Genomic DNA, 21,684 nt, shown 5'->3' on the forward strand with positions numbered 1-21,684 from the left:
GATGCTCTGCTCCACCCTTTGCCTAGGTCTCAGGAGAGGAGAAGAGAAAGGTTCTGGGTTGAGAACATATAAATAAGCAGAGTCATCCCATCCTTTGGAATAAAGGTAAAGGGACCCCTGACCATTAGGTCCAGTCATGGCCGACTCCAGGGTTGCGGCGCTCATCTCGCTTTATTGGCCGAGGGAGCCGGCGTACAGCTTCCGGGTCATGTGGCCAGCATGACTAAGCCGCTTCTGGCGAACCAGAGCAGCGCACGGAAACGCTGTTTACCTTCCCGCCAGAGCGGTACCTATTTATCTACTTGCACTTTGACGTGCTTTCGAACTGCTAGGTTGGCAGGAGCAGGGACCGAGCAACCGGAGCTCACCCCATCGCGGGGATTCGAACCGCTGACCTTCTGATCGGCAAGTCCTAGGCCCTGTGGTTTAACCCACAGCACCACCCACGTCCCATCCTTTGGAATAGCCACAGCCAAAAAGATCTCCAACTCCATATGATGGCGGGAGAGGGACTCTGACAAGCTTCTAAGCACATAAGCAGAGGCCTGGATCTTCATCAGACCCAAGGCCCTCTTCGCCAATCAGTTAAAAGAAAGTATTTCTTCCCACAGCGAACAGCTAAAACTATGAAACTGCAGGAGGCAGTGATGACCACCAACTTGGATGGCTTAAACAGAGGATTAGGCAAATTCATGGAGAGAGGGAAGGCTACGGGGGGGTGGGGGGTGCAAACTTGAATTAAATATTGGGTGGGGGCAGTTAAAATAAACCCTGTCCCAAATAATCACATAATGTGGCGCACGCACACACAACATTTGAATGGGAATCCCCCTCAACTTGGGGAAGGATGGCCCCCTCAAATATTTTATTGGAGGGGCTGAAGTGACCTCGGCTGGAGCAGTGGGCTCCTATGGGGCAGGGGTACCACCTTGTGTAAAATATTGGGGGAGGCCAGGTAAGCCCTGCCCTGCATAATCAGTCACAAGATGCATAATCAATCACACACCCCATTTGAATGGCAATGCCCATCAACTGGAGGGGAAGCTGCCCCCCTCAAATATTTTATTGGGGGCGGCGGCGAAGGGACTTCGGCCCCTAGGAGTTGGCTCCTAAGGGTGCGAGGGCTCTTGTGCTCGGATCCTGCATTTGGCTGTGAGAAAAGGATGCTGCCCTAGGCAGGTCAGCAACAAGGCTCTTCCGCTGCTCCATTCTCACAAGAGAAGCCCCCTACCCAGGAGGGGTGCCAACTTGATTTTTTTTTTAAATGGGGTGGGGCAGGTAAACCCAGCCCCGCATAATCGACCACATGACACGGTGCACGCGCACTATTTGAATGGCAATGCTCATCAACTTGGGGGTGAGGGTTGCAGCCCACCCCAAAAAAATATTTTATTGAGCGACTGAAAGCCCCTCGACCCCTTGGAGTTTGCTCCTCTGCCCCCAATAGCATTACCGGAAAGGGAAGCGTCCTCTCTCCTACCCTAAGCTGAGATCTGATCCTTTTGGCAGGCCTGGCCCAGCCAGCCGGATCCACGGCAGGCGGCGGTGGCGAGGCGCTCTGCACGTGCTCGGGGCTGTGGGCGGGGCGACGAGGCCCAGCCCGTCCCGCCCGCCCCCTCCTCCAATCCCGCCCCCTCGCGCCGCCCCGCCTGGCCTCCCGCCCCGCCCTCGCCGTCCCTGCGGCTGCCATCCCGAGCGCGAGCTGGGCCAGCCGGCGATGGGCAGCCGCGACGCGGAGCCGCCCGGAGAGCTGCAGCCCGACCCCGCCTGAGCCTGCCTGGATCAGTAGCCGCCGCCGCCGCAGGATGGGCTAAGGCTCGGGCCCTGCCGAGGCCAAGGAGGAAGCCAGCAGGCAGGCAGGCAGGCGGAGAGGAGAGGAGCCCGCCGCCCGGGCGCGTGAGGCAGGCTGCCGGCCGCGCTCGCCTCCGCCTCGACTCGCGCCTTTGTTCTTGCCCGCCCGCCCTCGCCGAGGGGGCGGCGGCGGCGGCGACGACTCCTCATGGGCAGCGCGGCCGGGGCGCCCGGGGCTGAAGCGCCGCTGCTGCCTCCGCGGACACCCTGCCTCCTCCGCCGGGGGATGAGCGCCCCCCGCCGCCTCCTCCTGCTCCGCCGCCCGGGCGCGCCGCTGCCGCCCTGACCGGCCCTCGGGCCGCCTCCGCCGCCGCGATGGTGGACCCGGTGGGCTTCGCCGAGGCGTGGCGCGCGCAGTTCGCCGACTCGGAGCCTCCCCAGATGGCGCTGCGCTCGGTGGGCGACATCGAGGCGGAGCTGGAGCGCTGCAAGGCGTCCATCCGCCGCCTGGAGCTGGAGGTGAACAAGGAGCGCTTCCGCATGATCTACCTGCAGACGCTGCTGGCCAAGGAGAAGAAGAGCTACGACCGGCAGCGCTGGGGCTTCGCCAGACCCGCCCGCGCCGGCCTCGACGACGACGACGAAGACGAGGGGACGGCCGCGGCCGACGACGGAGACGTCGGGGCGCAGACGACCGGCCAGGCCAGGCCGCCGCCAAGCGGCAAACCCCACCACCACCACCGGCCACGCCCGCCTGCCCTCCGCAAGCTCTCGGCGGCGCACAGCGACGGCTCCGAGGCGGACAGCCCGACGCAGCAGCCCGACGGCAACGGCGAGGCGGCGGAAGGGGGCTCCCCGGCCAGGGCCCGGGCAGCTCCCAGCAGCGGGAACAGCAGCAGTAGCCGCCGCCAGCGCCTTCTGAGCGTCTCCTCGGAGAAGGAGGCGGGCGCCTTCGAGCCGGTGGGCAGCCGGGAGCGCGGAGGGGGCGGCGGCGGCGGCGCGGCCAGCAACGTGGCGGCGCTGCGCTGTAACTTCGAGCGGGGGCTGAAGAAGTCGTTGACGACGGCAGCGGCGGATGGGAAGGAGCCGTTGTCCGCGCCGCCCTGCTCGTCGGACAAGCCCTTCTACGTGAACCTGGAGTACCACCACGAGAAGGGCCTGGTGAAGGTGAACGACAAGGAGGTCTCGGACCGGATCAGCTCGCTGGGCAGCCAAGCCATGCAGCTGGAGGCACGGAAGAAGCTCTTGCCGGGGCTGCGCGGCCGCTCGACCGAGGCCTGCTTCGGCGACGGCGACTACGACGACGCGGAGCTCAACGCCCGCTTCCTCAAGGACAACCTGCTGGACGGCAACGGCGCTGCCCGCTCGTCCTCTGCCTGGCAGGCCGCCCCCTCGGACTTCCAGCCCTACCAGAGCGTCTACGTCGGGGGCATGATGATGATGATGATGGCGGCGGGGGGCGAAGGCGCCGGGGAGCCCGGGGGCAAAGCCGCCCCGCCGACGCCGCTGCTGCGCGGCCACTCGGGCGCCGCCGTCGAGCCGGAGAAGCCGCTGACCTGGCCGCGCCGCTCCTACTCGCCGCGCAGCTTCGACGACATCGGCGGCGGCTACACGCCCGACTGCAGCTCCAACGAGAACCTCACGTCGAGCGAGGAGGACTTCTCGTCGGGCCAGTCCAGCCACGTCTCGCCCAGCCCCACCGCCTGCCGCCTCTATGGCCGCGACAAGAGCCGCTCGCCCTCCCAGAACTCCCAGCAGTCCTTCGACAGCAGCAGCAGCCCCCCGACGCCCCAGTCCCAGAAGCGGCACCGGCAGCAGCAGCAGGTCGTGGTCTCCGAGGCCACCATCGTGGGCGTCCGCAAGAGCGGGCAGATCTGGCCCAGCGAGGGCGACCTGCCGGCCGGCAGAGCCTCTCTGGACAGCTGCTACCACCTCGGAGAGGCAGGTGGGTGGGAATCTCCTTTTGTGTCCTTGTTCTTCTTCAAGAGGGAAGGGGTGTCTCCCTTTTCTATAGCATGCAGCAGTTTTGAAATTCGTGATAATGGTGTATGCGGGGAGTCCCTTTTGTTTTCTGATGGTTCCTTTGGAAGGGGTGGTGGTATGATTTAGCCATATAGCCGCATCTTGACTCTGTGCCTGGCTGGGTTGGGGGAGTTTCTGACCTCCCCCTTTGCACAGCTTTGTGATGCCTAGCCTGGCCCACTCAGGTGAGGTCCTCAGGTTGGGCCTTCTCCTCTGCTGCCTGCCCTTGGTTGGGTCAGGTGGTGCCATCCTGAGGCTCCTTCTCCTTCTATGGAAGCTGGGAAAACGCCATCTGGGGGCTTCACATGGTCCTTTATCTCTTGGTGGGAGGGAGGTGCCAGGATGCCCAAAGGATCCTTGGCTCTAGAATGCAGATGTTGGGGTGGCGGCAGTGGAGGAGGAGGTTGTCCAACTCAAGTGGCCCTTGGACCAGTGGATCCTGCCTCTTTAGCCTGGTTGGGGGGGTTCTGTTGTATTGCTCAGAATGACAGGAAAGCAGGGTACACCTGAGCCCCCTCCATCCTTTTGCCTCCTGATTTTGAAAGACTTCATGGACTAGCCCTGGGCTTTAATGGGCTGCTCAGGTGTCCTTGTGCTGCCTTTGAGATGTTACGGAGTGTGGCTTGGCTTGTGTGATCCACGGGTCACCTGCATGCCAAGCAGGTACTCTGCTGCTGAGCTGCTCCCTCCCCCCACTGTTAACAGGCATGTTGTGTTTTGAGTCAAGGACCAGATTCTACCTGTGATTCATTTTCTCCTGCAGTCATCACATGGTAGACATGCAGTCATCGCGTGATGGGCCTGGGTGTGTGGATGCACCTGGAAGTCATCTGGCTCAGCCTTTCCCCAACCTAGTGCCCTGCAGCTGTTTTGGACTACGGCTCCCAGCTGCCATGGCCATTGAGGGGAATTGTAGCTGCAGGGCACCCGGTTGGGAAAGGCTGATCCTAGCCCCTTGCGCTTTCATTTAGGAACCTGCCTGGGTGACCTTTCAGTGGGATGCTAGCTCATCACCTGCAAGGCTGGACATGCTACTTTCTTGGGCCTGAGACTGCTATGCTCCTCCTTGTTTAAGTGTCTTACTTTTAAGGAGTGTGTCTTCCTGGCATAAACACTGGCCAGGTGTGTATTGTGTGTCCAGGCAGATGCTGGACTTGATGAGAGCAAGGCCGCTTGGGAGCTGCATGTACCTTTCTAACAGACACTGGCTTCCCTTGTCCAGTTCTGAGATGATGGACAGTGGTTGCCGCTACTGGAACTTGCCCCTGCAGCTTGCCAGGCATTGTCAGTGGACTTCTGCTTAAAGAGCAGAGCGGGTTTAGCAAAGCTATAGCTGATTCTGTAGAACAGGTCTAGCAAAGGCCTGGGATAATAATTCATTATTGAGTTATTTCTCCTCATGCTTCCAGGAAGTGCCCTTCAGGTAGCCTACGGCCCCACAAATTCAGCCCAATACCAATTAAAAATCTACATTCGAAATCTTAACAAGTACATGGGTAATGGGGACAGCAAAGGACATGAAAGTTGGGGGGCGGGAACATTGCATGCTGACAATCATTCTAAAACAATAGGCATTTCTTTTTAATATTGATGGATGCTGGAGGTGCTGAGCTGGAAGAAGTTGTGGCCTCTGGAGTGAGGGTCCAGATTGCTATATATAGATCCTTCACCTTTGTCATTCCCAGAGTCAATATTGTAATAAGGAACAGCGCCTGACATTTGCAAACAGCTAAATTCCTGCCTGCTTGGCTGGGCTTCAAGAGGCTCTCAGAGTAGAGAGGTTTGGAAGCTCTCAAGGAGAGTTGGGATCCTTCGTCCTCCTAGTTTGGCATTTGTTAATATTTAAATGCAGGTAGAGTGTCTGAGTCTCCTTTTCCTGCCTCTCATTTATCTTCCCACCACCCCACATTATATCGGGAGGGGGATTGTTTGGGCTCTGAGCTGGCTTTGGCACATGGAAGGCGAAGGCTCCTTATCCTCAAAGTGACCTCTCCCCTCCCTCCCTCCCTCCCAGATTAGAGAGCCCTCAATTTCTTTTCTTCTCAAGACTTGTGGATCTTGTGCGAGAAGCAATGGGGGCGGGGATGGGAGAGGGAGGGGGCTCAACCACTGGTCTAATCTGAACTGCAGCCATCTGTCCTGTGATGATGCTCTTTAGATGTCTGCGAAGCCTCTCCTCCGGCTTGCAGTTTCCTGGGCAGGAACAATAGGAGGGGAGGAGAGGGTGCCCAGGCCAATGCCTCAGGGCCCTCTCTTCTCTTTCAGCTGCCTGGGCTGTCCTTGCAGAGAGGCAGGTGCCTTTTAAATGGGTATTCCCTCCTCCACACACACAAAGCTTTTGCTCTTCTAGCAGATGAAACCCTGAAACTGTGAGGCACCAGACCTGGTTCCCCAGCAAGCCCAGAATTTGTGTGTGTGCCTGCAAAGTCTCTCTATCCCACAGAAACAGCAGCGCAGTACCTTGAAGAGTAAGCCTGATGCAGAAAGAAAGGGCCCATTTCCATCATGGCATTAACCACATCCACTGTTTTATTTTGTCTATGCTTCCACTTGGTGGTGGTGGTTGTTATAGCCTACCTTTTTAGCAGACCGGGGCTGCTAAATTCAGCTTACACAAATTACAACAAGACAGATGACATACAAAAAAGGTATAAAAGATAACGATTAAGGATAATTTAGAATTACGGCAACGTTAAAAACCAATCTATTAAAATTCAGGTAATCAAAAACATGTGCTGCTCCTGGTGGTTAATAATACAGGAAAAAGACACCTTTGAAACAATTAAGGTGCAAAGCAGCTTAAATGTAAAAGGGAAGAGAAGCCAGAACTATGAAGAACAAAGTGGGTGGCCTCTCAAAATAACCTGAGCAGGAAAAGAGGCAAATCTGCCTCTGGGGTTTATTTTGACCTTTCTTTGCTTGAAGGTAGAAGGCAGCTGGTTGTGAGGGGGCAAAATGAAGTTCTGTAAGGCAAGATCTCAAAGCTGGATCTGCTACTGAGAAGGCCCCACTTTCCCTGGATCCCTAATGTAACAGCAGGACCAGCTGACATGGAAGGCAATATTCTGGACCCCGGTACGTTTAGGACTTTTACAGGGTTACAACCAGCGCTCTGAATTGTGCCCAGAATTGAAGCTGCGGTAAAGCAGGAGTGAGTTGCATACTCTCCACATCTGACTGTGATCAAGAACCTGGCTGAACCAAACTCCTTCAGAGGCAGCCTCACATCGAGTGCATTGCAGTAGTCCAGGCGACATGTAAATAAGGCCCACATTCCCACATCCTGATTGGACATCTCTGGGAATGGGTGTAGCGGGTGCATTGGCCTCATTTGTGCAAAGGTGTTCTTTGGTGCTGATGCAATCTGAGTATTTAGGCTCAGAAGATGAACCCCCAGAAAATGAACTTGGGTCTTCAAGCACAGCGCAGCCTTCATCCAATGCAGATTGAACCCTGTTCCCTATTGGCCTTTGACATGTCTGGATTAAGTTTCAATTTGTGCATTCTCCTGGCGCCATTTTGGATGGAGGGTGAAGTCTCAACGTCTTCAGGGAAACCTGGAGCTGAGATGCAACCATGTGCTCAAGTGCGCTGCCCAAAAATGCGCAGACACCAATGGGGGATATTCAAGGAGGTCTTTTCTAAAAAACCAAAAGCTTTCCCACCAACTCTTTCAGGTTCAGTGGACCGATGCTCTGTTGTAGAATGGCATTTGCCACCCCACCTTCCCCACTCAGTCGGACCCTCTCAGGCAACTTTTGTAAGCCAGGAAGGGTTAAGTGCATACGTGGCTGGGTTCCAAGATTCCTGTTCACACCTTCAGATTGCACAAACATCCTTCAGAACTGGGTGAGCAGGTGCCGAAGTGACCTGCTGCAAGGGTGCAAACCGTTTTATCTGCAGAATGCCTTGTAAACTGGTCATCGTGAGGGTTCTTCAGTATTGTCTTGCAGGAGATGTCAGAGGCCCTGGAAAAAGTTCTTCTGGACAACTCTGTCCCTCTGCAGTGGTGGCAGAGAAGCATGATCCTTTGCACCCCCTGTAATAATCCCTGAAAGGGTATAATTTCTGTGTTCCCTCAATACTTTTCTGTCCTCATGGCACCCTATTCATATTCTCAAGATTGGTTTTGCTGAGTGGGTCGCTTGAGAGCCATTTTGTCAGCTGCCCATCCAGAAAGTCGGACAGTCCCCAAGACCCATTGGAAAGTGGGAGGCACCCACCAGTCTCTTTATGGGAGCCTTCATAAAAAAGGTAAAGGACCCCTGGATGGTTAAGTGCATGCAAAGGTGACTATGGGGTGCAGCGCTCATCTCCACTTTCAAGTTGAGGAAGCCTGCGTTTGCTGCAGACAGCTTTCCAGGTCATGTGGCCAGCAGGACTAACCCGCTACTGGCACACGGAGGACCGTGACAATAGTCAGAACACATGGAAACGCTGTTTAACTTCCCGCTGCAGCAGTACCTATTTATCTACTTGCACTGGCATGCTTTTGAACTGCTAGCTGGGCAGGAGCTGAGACAGAGCAACGGGAGCTCACCCTGTTGTGGGGATTCGAACCACCAACCTTCCGATCAACAAGTCCAAGAGGCTCAGTGGTTTAGACCATAGCGCCACCTGCTCCCTAGGAACCTTCTTAATCGGTCTTCAATTTGACCCTGTAGGGGCAATAATCCTATTCCCCCTAACAGTGAGAATCTACTCCTGTGGCAGAGTTGTAGGGAACCCCCCCCATAATTGCTGGTTGGGGGTGAGCTACACAGTGGCATACATGGTTCTCACTCCACTCTTAATCCCTACAACAGCCCTGTGAGGTAGGTTAGACTGAGAGGCAGTGACTGGCTCACCCAGTGAGCTTCATGGCTGAGCGGGGATTCGAACCCAGTTCTCCCAGGTACTAGTCTGCCACCTTAGAATGCAAGGGTGGGGAGTCATTTGTTTGAAAGCCCCTGTCCATGTGCTTGGTTCTCCCTCCTTGTGTTTGGTTCTTCACTGCTTTGAAGGGTCTCCACTGCCATCCCACTGCTTGCGATTTCCTTTTCTGAGCTCTTGGGCTTGGCTGTTTGTGGGCAGGGGATGCCGCACCCCTTGAATGGTTGAAAAGGGGGAGCCAGCCCCCCTCCCGCAAGCTTTGATGATAAACCTTTGAGGAGAACTGAAGGGGGGCAGTGTTATTTTTCTCATTGTATTTTTAAAGCTGGTGTGTGCTTGCAGGGGCAGCGGCTTCAAGGTATTCAGAATGCAAATCCCTCCAGATCAAAGCTCGTCTCTGCATTTGGCTGGGGCCTCAGAATCTGCAATGTTCTCCCACTTTATTTTGTGTTATAGCGTTTCAGATGCCAAGCTGGGGGCAGTGTTAGGTGTTCTGACTGCGGGTTTTGTTATAGTGGGGGTTAGTAGCAAAGCTCCCCTCCTCCAGCTTTCCTCTTTCCCCTCCGTTAGGTCTGCGAAGAATATGGAGTAGCATAACTTCACAGAAAATATTTCACATCCTTCTCTTAAATGACACTTGGCTCTCCCCATATTTATTTACCTACTTAATTTATAGAACTGCCCCATAGCAAAAGAAGTCTAGGAAGCCAGTGTGGTGGTGTGGTTAGTGTCGGACTAGGACCTGGGAGATCAGGGTTCAGATCCCCACTCACTGGGTGACTTTGGGCCATAGCTGTCAACTTTTCCCTTTTCTTGCGTGGAATCCTGTTCAGAATAAGGGAATTTCCCTTTAAAAAAGGGGGAAAGTTGACAGCTATTCTTTGGGCAAGTCATAGCCTCTTAATCTACCTTGTAGGGTCATTGTAGAGATGAACAGAGGAGGGAGCTGTGTATTCCTTGGAGGAAAAAGGTGGGATATACTGTATTTTTTGCTCTGTAAGACTCACTTTTTCTCTCCTAAAAAGTAAGGGGACGTGTGCGTCTTATGGAGCGAATGCAGGCTGAGCAGCTATCCCAGAAGCCAGAACAGCAAGAGGGATTGCTGCTTTCACTGCGCAGCGATCCCTCTTGTTGTTCTGGCTTCTGAGATTCAGAATGTTTTTTTTCTTGTTTTCCTCCTCCAAAAACTAGGTGCGCCTTATGGTCTGGTGCGTCTTATAGAGCAAAAAATACGGTGAATGCGATAAACAAGCTCTTCTACTTCCCTACTTAGGAAAGCTGGAGGGGCCAGCCAGGTGGAGATGCCAGTCACGCAATCTCCATGCGGTCGCTGTTGGACTTGCACAATTTCTGGGCAATTTCTCACACTGCTTTAAAGTGCTATGGCAGGTGGTCATGGTCGGGATCGCTTTGCAGCCTCTTGCATATCAGGCAGTGGAGGGCCGTCACAGTTTAAGGAAGGATATTGAAAGCTGGAACATGTGCAGAGGAGGGTGACCGAGGTGCTGGAGGGTCTGGAAACCAAGCCATATGGGGAACGGTTGAGGGAGTTTGGTGTGTTTAGCCTGGAAAAGAGGAGACTGAGAGGTGATATGATTGTTGTTGTTTAGTCGTTTAGTCGCGTCCGACTCTTCGTGACCCCATGGACCAGAGCACGCCAGGCACTCCTGTCTTCCACTGCCTCCCGCAGTTTGGTCAGACTCATGTTTGTTGCTTCGAGAACACTGTCCAACCATCTCGTCCTCTGTCGTCCCCTTCTCCTTGTGCCCTTAATCTTTCCCAACATCAGGGTCTTTTCCAGGGAGTCTTCTCTTCTCATGAGGTGGCCAAAGTATTGGAGTCTCAGCTTCAGGACCTGTCCTTCCAGTGAGCACTCAGGGCTGATTTCCTTCAGAATGGATAGGTTTGATATTCTTGCAGTCCATGGGACTCTCAAGAGTCTCCTCCAGCACCATAATTCAAAAGCATCAATTCTTCGGCGACCAGCCTTCTTTATGGTCCAGCTCTCACTTCCATACATCACTACTGGGAAAACCATGGCTTTAACTATATGGATCTTTGTTGGCAAGGTTGATATGATAGCCACCTTCAAATACCTGTATGTCAGATGAAGCAGGCTTGTTTCCTGCTGCTCCAGAGGGTAGGACCGGAACCAGTGGATTCAGATAATGAGAAATGAGATTCTGGCTAAACGCTACAAAGAACTTTCTGACCGTAAGAGATTTTTGACAGTGGAACCGAGGTTGAGTGGCCACCTGTCAGGGATTCTTTAGCTGTGGTTCCTGCATTGCAGGGGGTTGGACTAGGTGACCCCCAAGTTTACAGTTTTGTGCTTCTCCACATACTGTGATTGAAGGCTGTGATGTTTCCTCCTCCCTGCGCTTCTCCACAGATGGGGGGAGAAAGTGGACTGAAGCAGCACTTATAGGGGGGCAGTTTCTGGTGCGGCTTAGTTGATTAACTAATTGTATCAGTTGTAATTGGTTTATTAACTGGTTAAATCTGCACCCATCGGCAAATGGATGAAGCCATTGTTTGAAAGAGGAACGCTCTTTGGAGAGGCAAAGAGAGAAAGGGAGGGGGCAGGGAGACCCAGCTAGATGGGTGGGGTATAAATAATAATAATAATAATAATAATAATAATAATAATAATAATAATTATTATTATTATTATTATTATTATTATTATTATTATTATTTATTTGGGCCATGGCCCAGTAGCGTGCACGGCCTTGCCTTGTGTGCCGAAGGTCCCATCGGGGCGTCTTGCCTCTTCCACCCCCACTCTCCAACCCCCTGCTTTACGTTCTGAAGAAGCCAAACCAGTTTCCCCTTGATGACAAACAGGCTGGAATTCAAACCAATTTTTCGGGCTGCCGGGTGGGTGGATTTCCAGTCCATCCGGCTTTGCTCCTTTTTCACGTGTCCCCCACACCTCCTCAGTGCGCCATTAGAATAACAGAATTGCAGAGCTGGGAGGGACTCCGAGGGTCATCCAGTCCAGCCCCCTGCGATGCAGGAATAAATAATCCCTGGCAGTCAGCCAACTGACCACTGTTCAGAAACCTCCAGTGAAGGACAGCCTGCCTCCTTCCAAGGTCGTCCGTTCTGCTGTTGAATAGCTCTGGCCCTCAGAAAGTTCTTTCTGACATTTAGTCGGGATCTCCTATCTTGCCATTTGAATCCATTGGTTCCAGAGCGGCAGAAAACAAGCTTCCTCCATGTGGCAACCCTTCAGGTAATTGTAGATGGCTTGCTCGCTTGGTCTTGCAGCTGTCTGGTGGCCACGGACTTCACTGGGTGAGACCCAAACTGTGGCTTGCTCTGTGCCAGGATGGGTAGCCACCACTGGGGCAAGAGGCGGCTGTCTGTGGCCTGGCTGGCTGGCTGTTTGTTCAGTCTATTCAGAAAAGCCAGTCCTGCGCAGAGAGAGGTCAAGAGTGGGGGAGGCCTCTTTTTTGGGGGGGAGGGGAAGCTGTGTTTTGCAGATAACCTGATGCAAGAATGAGTGTGTGCGAATGTGGAATGCTGCATAGTCTTCACAATTTGTTTATTTAATGCATTTTTACTCTGCCCTTTAGCCAAAACAAGGCTCCCAGGGCAGCTTGCGAGTCTCAGGAGGCGTCAGGGCAATCCCTGCTCTCGGGCTGAAATGTGGAGGCCGTTCTCATCATCCGCTGGCATTTGTGGAGCCCCTGGAGGGCCTCCCTCCTTTCTCTCTGCTGCCAGGGCTGGGCTCAGGGAGGGCCAAGATGTCAGGTGGGCAATAGGCAGGGCTTGTTGGAGGTACCTGGATTGCCAAGTTCTGCACCAAGCCAAGTCAGAATCTGTGACCTGGACAAATGATTGGTTTTGAATTTCAGGGGGTTGGGCTAGATGACCCTTGGGACCACTTCCAGCTCTACAGTTCTATGGTTCTATGACACTTTCAGTGATTTATCAGTTTGCCTGTGGTCCTGGTATTGCTAGCCAAAGCACTGACATGCCTCTCCCGACTGGTGGGAGTCTTGTTGAGCTCCTTGGCCATTAAAGCTAGTGATTTGCACACATGTGCTCTCTCTTTAAAAAGAAAGAAAGAAGGAAAGTTTACACCTGAGCTTTGATGGGGGACACTTTTTAAGGATAGACGCAAAGCAAGCAGAGAACTTGTGGTATGTAGTCCAGCTTTCTGTTGCTTCTCCATGGGATGCAAAAGCTAGACTCCTGTAATGCCACAGATGCCATCTTGAATACTGAGGCTTAGTCTTGGAGTACAGTGGTACCTCGGGTTACATATGCTTCAGGTTACAGACTCCGCTAACTCAGAAATAGTACCTTGGGTTAAGAACTTTGCTTCAGGATGAGAAGAGAAATCGCGTGGTGGTGGTGCGGCGGCAGTGGGAGGCCCCATTAGCTAAAGTGGTGCTTCAGGTTAAGAACAGTTTCAGGTTAAGGACGGGCCTCTGGAACGAATTAAGTACTTAACCCAAGGTACCACTGCACTGAAGAAATGTGGGTGCATGATTCTGAGCACCTGGTGAGGGCCTTTAGGTAACCCCAGGGTAAGGTAAAGGTAAAGGGACCCCTGACCATTAGGTCCAGTCATGGCCGACTTTGGGGTTGCGGCGCTTATCTCGCTTTATTGGCTGAGGGAGCCGGCGTACAGCTTCCAGGTCATGTGGCCAGCATCACTAAGCCACTTCTGGCGAACCAGAGCAGCGCACGGAAATGCCGTTTACCTTCCCGCCAGAGTGGTACCTATTTATCTACTTGCACTTTGATGTGCTTTCGAACTGCTAGGTTGGCAGGAGCAGGGACCGAGCAACGGGAGCTCCCCCCATCACGGAGATTCGAACCGCCGACCTTCTGATTAGCAAGTCCTAGGCTCTGTGGTTTAACCCACAGCTCCACCCGCGTCCCTCACCCCAGGGTAACTGCATCCAAATCCTGCATTTTTGGGATTGGGTGTCTGCATTTGCATTCCCTGGACAGGTGTGGCCAGCATTCTCTGGCATGGCTCAGCTCCCTCTTCCCTTTCACCTGGGCTGGCTCCGCAATCAAGTTTCTTTTGCTCCTCCCAGTTTGGCAGGAACCAGGCAGCTGCTGGACCCCTCGAGCCCCAGCCAAAAGGGGCTTTCCATGCCAGGCCCTGCTTTGCTCCTGATGGAACTGTTCACCCTGCCTCTTCTCCAACTGCCTTGCCTTTCCCCCTCCTGACCCTTCTCTGCTTTCAGTTTGCTTCTTTCCTGCTGGCTGCCCCTTCAGTTTCTTCGGAACCCAGTAAAGACCAGGCGGGCGAGCGGCTGATGGTCTGGGGGGGAGAGCGGAGATTGCTGACGGAGACTGGCGGATGGTGTCGCCTTTTGGAAGTGTGGCTGCCTCTTCCTCCTGCTGGCTTCCTTGCCATCTGGTGGCCAGCTCTGGGTTCTGGGATCTGGTTTCACTAATCCGCACAGAAGAGGAGACTTTTGGGATCTGCTTTCCTCCTTCCTCTTTTAGTCCTAAAAGACAATGGGGGGAAGTTAGGAGAAAGGCCATGATCAATCTCAGCAATTCGTTCCGGAGGTCCGTTCTTAACCTGAAACTGTTCTTAACCTGAAGCACCACTTTAGCTAATGGGGCCTCCCACTGCCGCCGTGCCACCACCACACGATTTCTGTTATCATCCTGAAGCAAAGTTCTTAACCCAAGGTACTATTTCTGAGTTAGCGGAGTCTGTAACCTGAAGCGTCTGTAACCCAAGGTACCACTGTATATCCTCAGAGCTCTGCAGAATCAGACCAAAACTTCACTTGAGGCTGTATCTTGTTGGGAGAGAAGGGATTTAGCTGAGCCTCCTGCTCGACGTGACACCTTCTACATATGAACAACGTTAGAAACTCAGATATATAAGCTAGGCGCCAAATGGCTCCTTAAACCAAGGTTGCAGCTGCCAAAACAGAATGTCTAGTTGTCATTTTTGGGCAAGACTAAAGTCTTTATTTTTCAAAGGACTGACAGTGATTGATTCCCAGTTAGACTTCTGGCTAGTTTAGATGACAGCCTTGAGCTAGGTTAAGAGCTTTGAGAACTTCAGAAGAAAAGTCACCTGGTTCCAAGTGGTTGAAAGCCAGGTGCAAAATGCGCCTGGCTAATTTCAAACACTGCATACGAAGTGTTTTATTTTATGCAAAGAAGCAAATTGCCTGCTGTGAGATACCACCTGAGGCCCCTGAAATGGTCCAGCCCAGGCACAGGTGAGCCTCCTTGGCCGCCATTTTGTGTGTGAAATTGCGGGAGAAACTGATTCAGTTCATGAAGCTGCTGGCCTCTTTGCTTGGCCACTGAGCCAGGATCCTTTCTGAAATGGTGTTTGCCTCCCAGTGACATGTTGGCTGCCATCAGTCCGGCTATTTGAGCAGGCAACTCTGGTTTGCCTTCGTTGGACCAAGGAGCTAAAATCTCTCTCTCTTTACCCCAATCCCTTACCATAAAGAGGAGGCCTTTGTAACCCAGCTGCTGCCTATGGGCTGCTGCTCTGCCTAGTAAGGGAAACCACTTTGCTCCCCCCTGGGGCCACTGCAATTCCAGTCTGGCAAATAACTCTTCTTTTATGACTCTTGCTGTCAGATGGGCTGTAATAGTGGCTGGTGATGGAATGGGGTCTGGCTGGTCCAGCAGGAGATGTCTCTGGCTTTTCATTTGCGCTTAACCACATCAGGTGGGGGATGTCTTCTGGGGCAATTGCCCTCTGAGCAGATGCAGTAGTGGGGGTGAAGTAGCTTTCCTTTGCCTCCATTGGTAGATGAGTCTAGACTGAGCTTGAGCCCAGTCTTCCTCATCCTGGTGCCTTCTAGGTGGTTTGGACCACAACTCCCATCAGCCCCAGCATCACATAGCTGTATTGGGCATCCTGTACTCAGACTGGCCAACCAGATGCCCCCAACGGGAAACCCCCCCCCCAGGCAGGATCCCAGCACAAGAGCCCTCTCTCTCCCTTCAGTTTCCAGCAACTAGAATCCAGAAGCATTGCTGCCTTCCAGCTGTGGAGGCAGAACATAGTCCAATGGTCAGTGGCCTCCCTTGATGGAGGCGAAAGCCCTTCATGCAGAGGCTGCATTGCTTGGGGGAATCCCTCCAGTTTTGGATTCTTTGCATCAAGCAAGAGTTGGATTGTGTGGCTTTCAGGGACCCTTCCAACTCTTGGGCAACTTGAGCAAAATTGAGTAGACTTGTCTACTTCTCAGGTTTCTGTGATGGGCCTGGGAAGCAGGATTAGAAAGAAGGCACTCTTCCATTGGCTACTAAGGACACGCAGTGCTTTTCTTTGGGCAAGGAAGGTGGGGGGGTGTTAAACGCTGTCCCCCTTCTCCATCATCATCACATTTATTTATTAAATGCAAATGGACAGCTTAGGGAAAAGGGTATTTGTTTTTAAAAATGGATGCTAATTGGAGATAAATTTGTAATGCAAGCAGCATGTAATAGGAAGAAAATGGAAATATCTGAGAAAGAGAGTAGGAAGCCAGTTTTGGGGGAAATCGTATTAAAATAGTTTTAATTTGGCACTGATGTGTTATAAATTTGGAAAATGAATAAAAAGCAATTGGCAATATATAGCCACTCATTGGAAGTGATGAGGCACACTGGGTGAGCATATTGCACGAAATTCCCAGGTAAGGTCTTTCTCAATGTTTGGTCCCCAGTTGGTGTTGGACTACAACTCCCATCATTCCTAGCCAGCATGGCCAGTGGTCAGGGATGATGGGAGTTGTAGTTCAAGAGCATCTGGGGACACAGGGTTGGTTGAGAAAAATCTGCCCTAGAGAGTCTCCTGTCTGAAATCCTGGAGAGCTGCCGCTGCCAGTCAGTGTAGTAGACAATACTGAGCTAATGGACCAGTGATCTGATCCAGTGTAAAATGGCTTCCTATGTTTCTACTAGCTGCATACAGAAAAAAATAAAATTCCAATTAAAATAGACCTGCAACTGTGCTTAAAAAAAAATTAACAGAGTACAATTTAAGCAACAGCATCAAAAGGTGTGAAATGGATTGTAAGGAGAAAATGTCTGTGTGTGTGTTTAGGGGGTGGGTGAGAAAATAATTTTCAAGAGCTATTCCTGTTATCTCTCCAACACTGACTGATAGGAGGGGCTTATCTCTCCTTTCCATGTGCCCCAGAGGAAGCTGGGATGGAAGAAGAGAATCTCCTCTCACCACCCGGACAACAGGGAATAAATCAAAACAGGATTGGGCACCAGAGAACAGTTGGCAGTTGAAAACAATGCCCCCTTCCTGCACACTGGCATCTCAAATCCCCCCTCCCCGTAATGTTTAATAAGCACGGTGGGGGCTGGACTGATCTGGGGCATCCTTTGAGCAAGCTGCTCATTTCAGCAAGCATCCCTTTTTCTTCAGCCAAAAGACCCCTCCTCTTCCATTTAAACAGGAGGTTGCAGCTCAGAGCTGCGTTTTGGAGGTGGAAAGTGCTTTTGAATGTGTTTTATGGGGTGGGGGAGAGAAACTAATGAATTTTAAAGCAATCCTGGTGTGGAGAATATTAGGAGAGGCACTTGCTTGGCTTTCCCCTCCTCCTTTTCAGGAACGCCTGGGAGGGTTGTTTTTTTTTAAATTCAAAATTATAACAAGACATATTATCCAAAAACATATCATCCTTGTTTCCCCCCCATTTTTCCTCCCTCCCCTCCACAAAACCCACCCACCCCATCCCCCGACTTCCCTCAGTTCCAGTCTTTGGTTTCTCTAAGAATGCTGTTTTCTGCATGTTACAAAGTTTTATAGATCCTCAAACTATTTAGCTGATTATTAGGGTTATCTTGTGCCCATTTAATCATAACTGATTTTACCTCTTCATCTTTCGTCTCCCATTCTAATAGTATGCTGTATGCGGCCTTTAGTAGTTTCACTCGCCTTGGAGGGTTTGATACGATCATGACTTTAATGGACATTCCTGTCTGTGTGTCTGTGTGTGTGTGTCTGTTTAGCAAGTGGGGAGGCGTCTGTCCACCTTGTCTCAGTGAAGAGAGCATGGGATGCAGTTCAGTCGAAGGGCAAATTTGCTTTCCATTGCAGTAATGAGCTAGCTCTCAGTCCTGCCCAGGGGCTGCTGGAATTAGGAGCCATGAAGGAGTGGAGGTCCTTGCTTCCAATAATGAAATTATAGTGTGCAGCAAGTCAAGCATGGGGTGGGTAACCTCGGGCCTGGGGGCCAATTGCAGCCCTCTGGACCTCTCTGTCTGTCCCTTGGGACTCTTCCCAGGCCACGCCCCCTCTCCCTAGGCCACACCCCTTGCTGCCTTGCTCCACACCCTCCTTGAGTGCCATGGCCTTAGTCTCTGTAGAAACGATTCTACCGTACAAAGGTGTTGTTGTGTAGTCGTTTAGTCGTGTCCGACTCTTCGTGACCCCATGGACCAGAGCACACCAGGCACTCCTGTCTTCCACCGTCTCCCGCAGTTTGGTCAAACTCATGCTGGTAGCTTCGAGAACACTATCCAACCATCTCATCCTCTGTCGTCCCCTTCTCCTTGTGCCCTCCATCTTTCCCAACATCAGGGTCTTTTCCAGGGAGTCTTCTCTTCTCATGAGGTGGCCAAAGTATTGGAGTCTCAGCTTCAGGATCTGTCCTTCCAGTGAGCACTCAGGGCTGATTTCCTTCAGAATGGATGCATTTGATCTTCTTGCAGTCCATGGGACTCTCAAGAGTCTTCTCCAGCACCATAATTCAAAAGCATCAATTCTTTGGCGATCAGCCTTCTTTATGGTCCAGCTCTCACTTCCATACATCACTACTGAGAAAACCATAGCTTTAACTATACGGGCCTTTGTTGGCAAGGTGATGCCTCTGCTTTTTTGCCTTTGGCCCCTCCCACCAGTGGCATGTGGCCCCCAGACGGTTGTCCAGAAGAGATTGACTGCAGGGGGTGGGGAGAGACTTGACTGTACATTTACCCAACCTGCACTGATTGAGCTGAACCGGTTGCCAGCTTGCCACTGAGCTCAGTTTAAGGTGTTATCGTTAACGCAGAAAGCTCTAAACACCTCAGGACCAGGTTACCTGAAGGAACGCTTTCCCTCCTGCCCTGTTAGATCACTATGACCTTTGGAGGGGGCTCTGCTGGCACCCCTGCAACCTGCAGAACTAGAGGGGGCATTTGTGGTGGCAGTGGCCACCTGGTTGAACAGAATGCCGCCCCCTCACCCCCCCCCCCCGGCCATCTGGCATGCACCAATGGTTTCTGCTGCCTGTTAAAAAATAAATAAATCCCTGGGCATTTGCAGACCAGGGGTTTTTAAAACTGCAATTTTGATGTTCTTGTGTTTTATTGTATTGCAGAAGCTTTGCGGTTTTTAGATCCCAAGCACGTTGTAATTTTTAAACTTCAAAATAAAATGAATACACTTGGAAGCACAATCCAGGGCTAATCTAACAGGAACACAGTCCAGTGTGGTTATTCTGCTCTGGAATCCTATACTAGGGAGTCCCATGCAGTCAAAAAGCTAGCACGTTTTAACCAGCCAGGGTTTTGATCTAGCAGCAGGTTATTATTCCCTTTTACTTATTTGGTGCGCCTGCAGAGGCAGATTTTTGTGGCCAACTGTTTACTGTGTTAACGGGGGCCATTTATTATCTGTCGCCCAGGCATGCATCAGTTCACTTAGGCCAGGGGAGAGTGTCTCTGCTAAATCAATTTGCAGCTGGTCCCTAAGGAGATCAATCTAGCACATCCCATATGGTGCCCAGGAAGACACACCAGCTCTCTGCTACACCAGGGAGCAGGAGAGAGGCATTAATGAAGGTAGTGTTAGCCCCCCACCCTGCGACACCCCCCCCTTTCGGTTGCCACCTCCCTCCTCTTAGGGTTCCACTAGCTGTTCTCTGTGGTCTTCTGGAATTACTACGAAGGATCACGCTCCTCTGGTCTAACGCTCGGTGGTTTCTTCAGTTTCTGAAGCTGTGTTTAAAGTCTCCAGATCTCATGAGAAAGGAGCTTCCTGGGTCGAAAGGTGCGTGTGGGGATAACCACCTCTGAGCATTGCCAAATGCCTCACGGGTTGGGGCTGCTCAGAGCCTCTGGGGACAAGTGCCCCATCTGTCCAAGAGACATGTTGGAAGGTGCCAACAACATTCTCTTTCAAACAGAGAGGTCTGTTTCTGGATGGGGTTGCTTCCCAAGTCAAGGCCGATGGAACAGTTAAGTGACATGGGGCTCCCCCAAGGTCACTGCAGACCCCAGTTGAAGTTGGACCGAGGGGGGGGCAGGGACTCCACTGGACAGACTTGAGAGATGCTTGTGAGTGAATCTCGATTCCTGCCTTTTAACAAATGGACTGGCAGGTGGTGACAGTCACTTATATTAACTGTGGGGACCGCTGTGCAGAGAGAGAGAATTTCGCCGCAGGACGCCAGGGAGTGCCTTGAAGAGTGAGCCCCCTCCCCCAATGAAACTCTGTGCCACAAAGCACAGTGATGAGGGGTTATGCTAATTTTTGGTGTTGTGCAGTAGAAATTAATTGGTGCCCCTTTTCCAGCCTCTAGAACAGATGGGAAGGGGAAGGCAACTTAACCCCAAGCTGGCAGCAGCTGCCTCCTTTGCTCATCCAAGCACTGGTTAACCACAGTCAGTGCTGGAAGACTTAAAATATCCCTTGACCACATGGGTGGAATCCTGGTTACGAGAGAAGCCAAGATGCCCCTGGATACATGCCCGTCTTCCATTGGCCAAACTCTTGGGGAAGATGTGCAAGGTCCTTTTCTGCCTGAGCCACAGGATGGGCTTTCAAGGTCAGGTAGAAATCCCTTTCCATGCAATTGAATCACGAGCTCCTGTGAGCTCTTGGCCCCTGAAAAGAGCTCTGTGAGTAGAAGCCAGCTCTGCAGCTCTCCAAAGCAGTCCAGGCAAGAGGATGGAGTTTGGGTTGGGGCAAAGTGGGGGATGACGCTGATGCACAGGGAGGCTGTCCTGCACAAGCCCCACAGGCACCCCAGTTTCCAGGGGGAATGGAATCGAGCAAGAAGAGTGTTTGGGGCTTCTCTGCTGCAGATCTGGAGGCTCCCTACAGGTAGAAAACTAGCTTGTCAAGGAAAAGAGGTCAGCAGCCAAGCTTTCTTCCTGCCCTGGAATGATCTCCCCCCATGTGGTACAGCCAGGGCCTTGCAGAGCCAGGCAGAGGCCCGGGCCAGGTAGATAATGTGCCCCCCCCCTTTCACCCTGGGGATAACTGAAGTCTTATAAAAAAGTAGTATATATAAATAATATGTATATAAATAATGCTGACCAAGGTCCCCTTTGGAATCGGAGGCCCGGGCCAAGTGGCCCATATGGCCCCCCCTCTGTCTGGGCCTGGGTACAGCCTGGAAGAGCTTTATTGCCCCAAAGTTTCCTAAGAACTGTTCCACATCCAGCTATCTTCCTCTTGTTTTCATATTATCTCATGTGATCCAGAACCACAAGAGTCCAGAAGCTTGATGAGCTCAATGCCATTCAGTTGGCCATTGCAAGAACAGGGAGCCTGGCAAGATGGAGCCCCGTTTGGTCTGATCCAGTGACCAAAAGGCTCTTATTGGGTGTTTTAATGATCCCTCCTTGGCTGAGGTTGAAGGCCGCTGAACAACAAATCATCCAGCTCTGTTTCCTTTAGCCCGGCCTCCCCCAACCTGGCACTCTCTGGGTGCTTTGGACTACAACTCCCATCTGCAAAGCTGCACTGCTGGGGCATCCAGTTGCTGAATGAATACCTTAGATGCTTTGTGTTAAGTTGTGGGTGAACATATCAGATGACACAGCGATTCTTCAAACAGCTCTTGTTTATTCACAGGCCAGAACAGAACTGAACTGAACTGAAGGGTTCAGCCAGCCTGCTTATATAGAGCTCCAGTACAATGTAACTGTAACAATTTTCTAAAACTATCCAATCACTGAACGTCACTTTCAATCCCTTATTTGCATAACTATCTACAGTATCCCCCTGCTGGCCCAGGGTGAGAACTTCAGTACATAACACTTTGGCAGCTCTCT

The 21,684-nt window shown here is 52.2% G+C and overlaps 1 protein-coding gene across 1 annotated transcript in view; it reads left to right on the forward strand.

Annotated features, from left to right (window-relative positions):
- The first annotated feature begins 1,665 nt into the window (after positions 1-1,665).
- BCR (BCR activator of RhoGEF and GTPase) overlaps positions 1,666-21,684 on the forward strand; it is an 89,625-nt gene continuing 69,606 nt past the window's right edge. Inside the window, exon 1 of the mRNA XM_053369192.1 lies at positions 1,666-3,736. Coding sequence (XP_053225167.1) covers positions 2,167-3,736 — 1,570 coding nt within the window. The 5' untranslated portion in view covers positions 1,666-2,166. The remainder of the gene's footprint in view (positions 3,737-21,684) is intronic.

This window comes from Podarcis raffonei, chromosome 16 (genome assembly GCF_027172205.1).
Source record: "Podarcis raffonei isolate rPodRaf1 chromosome 16, rPodRaf1.pri, whole genome shotgun sequence".
NCBI classification, from domain to species: Eukaryota; Metazoa; Chordata; class Lepidosauria; order Squamata; family Lacertidae; genus Podarcis; species Podarcis raffonei.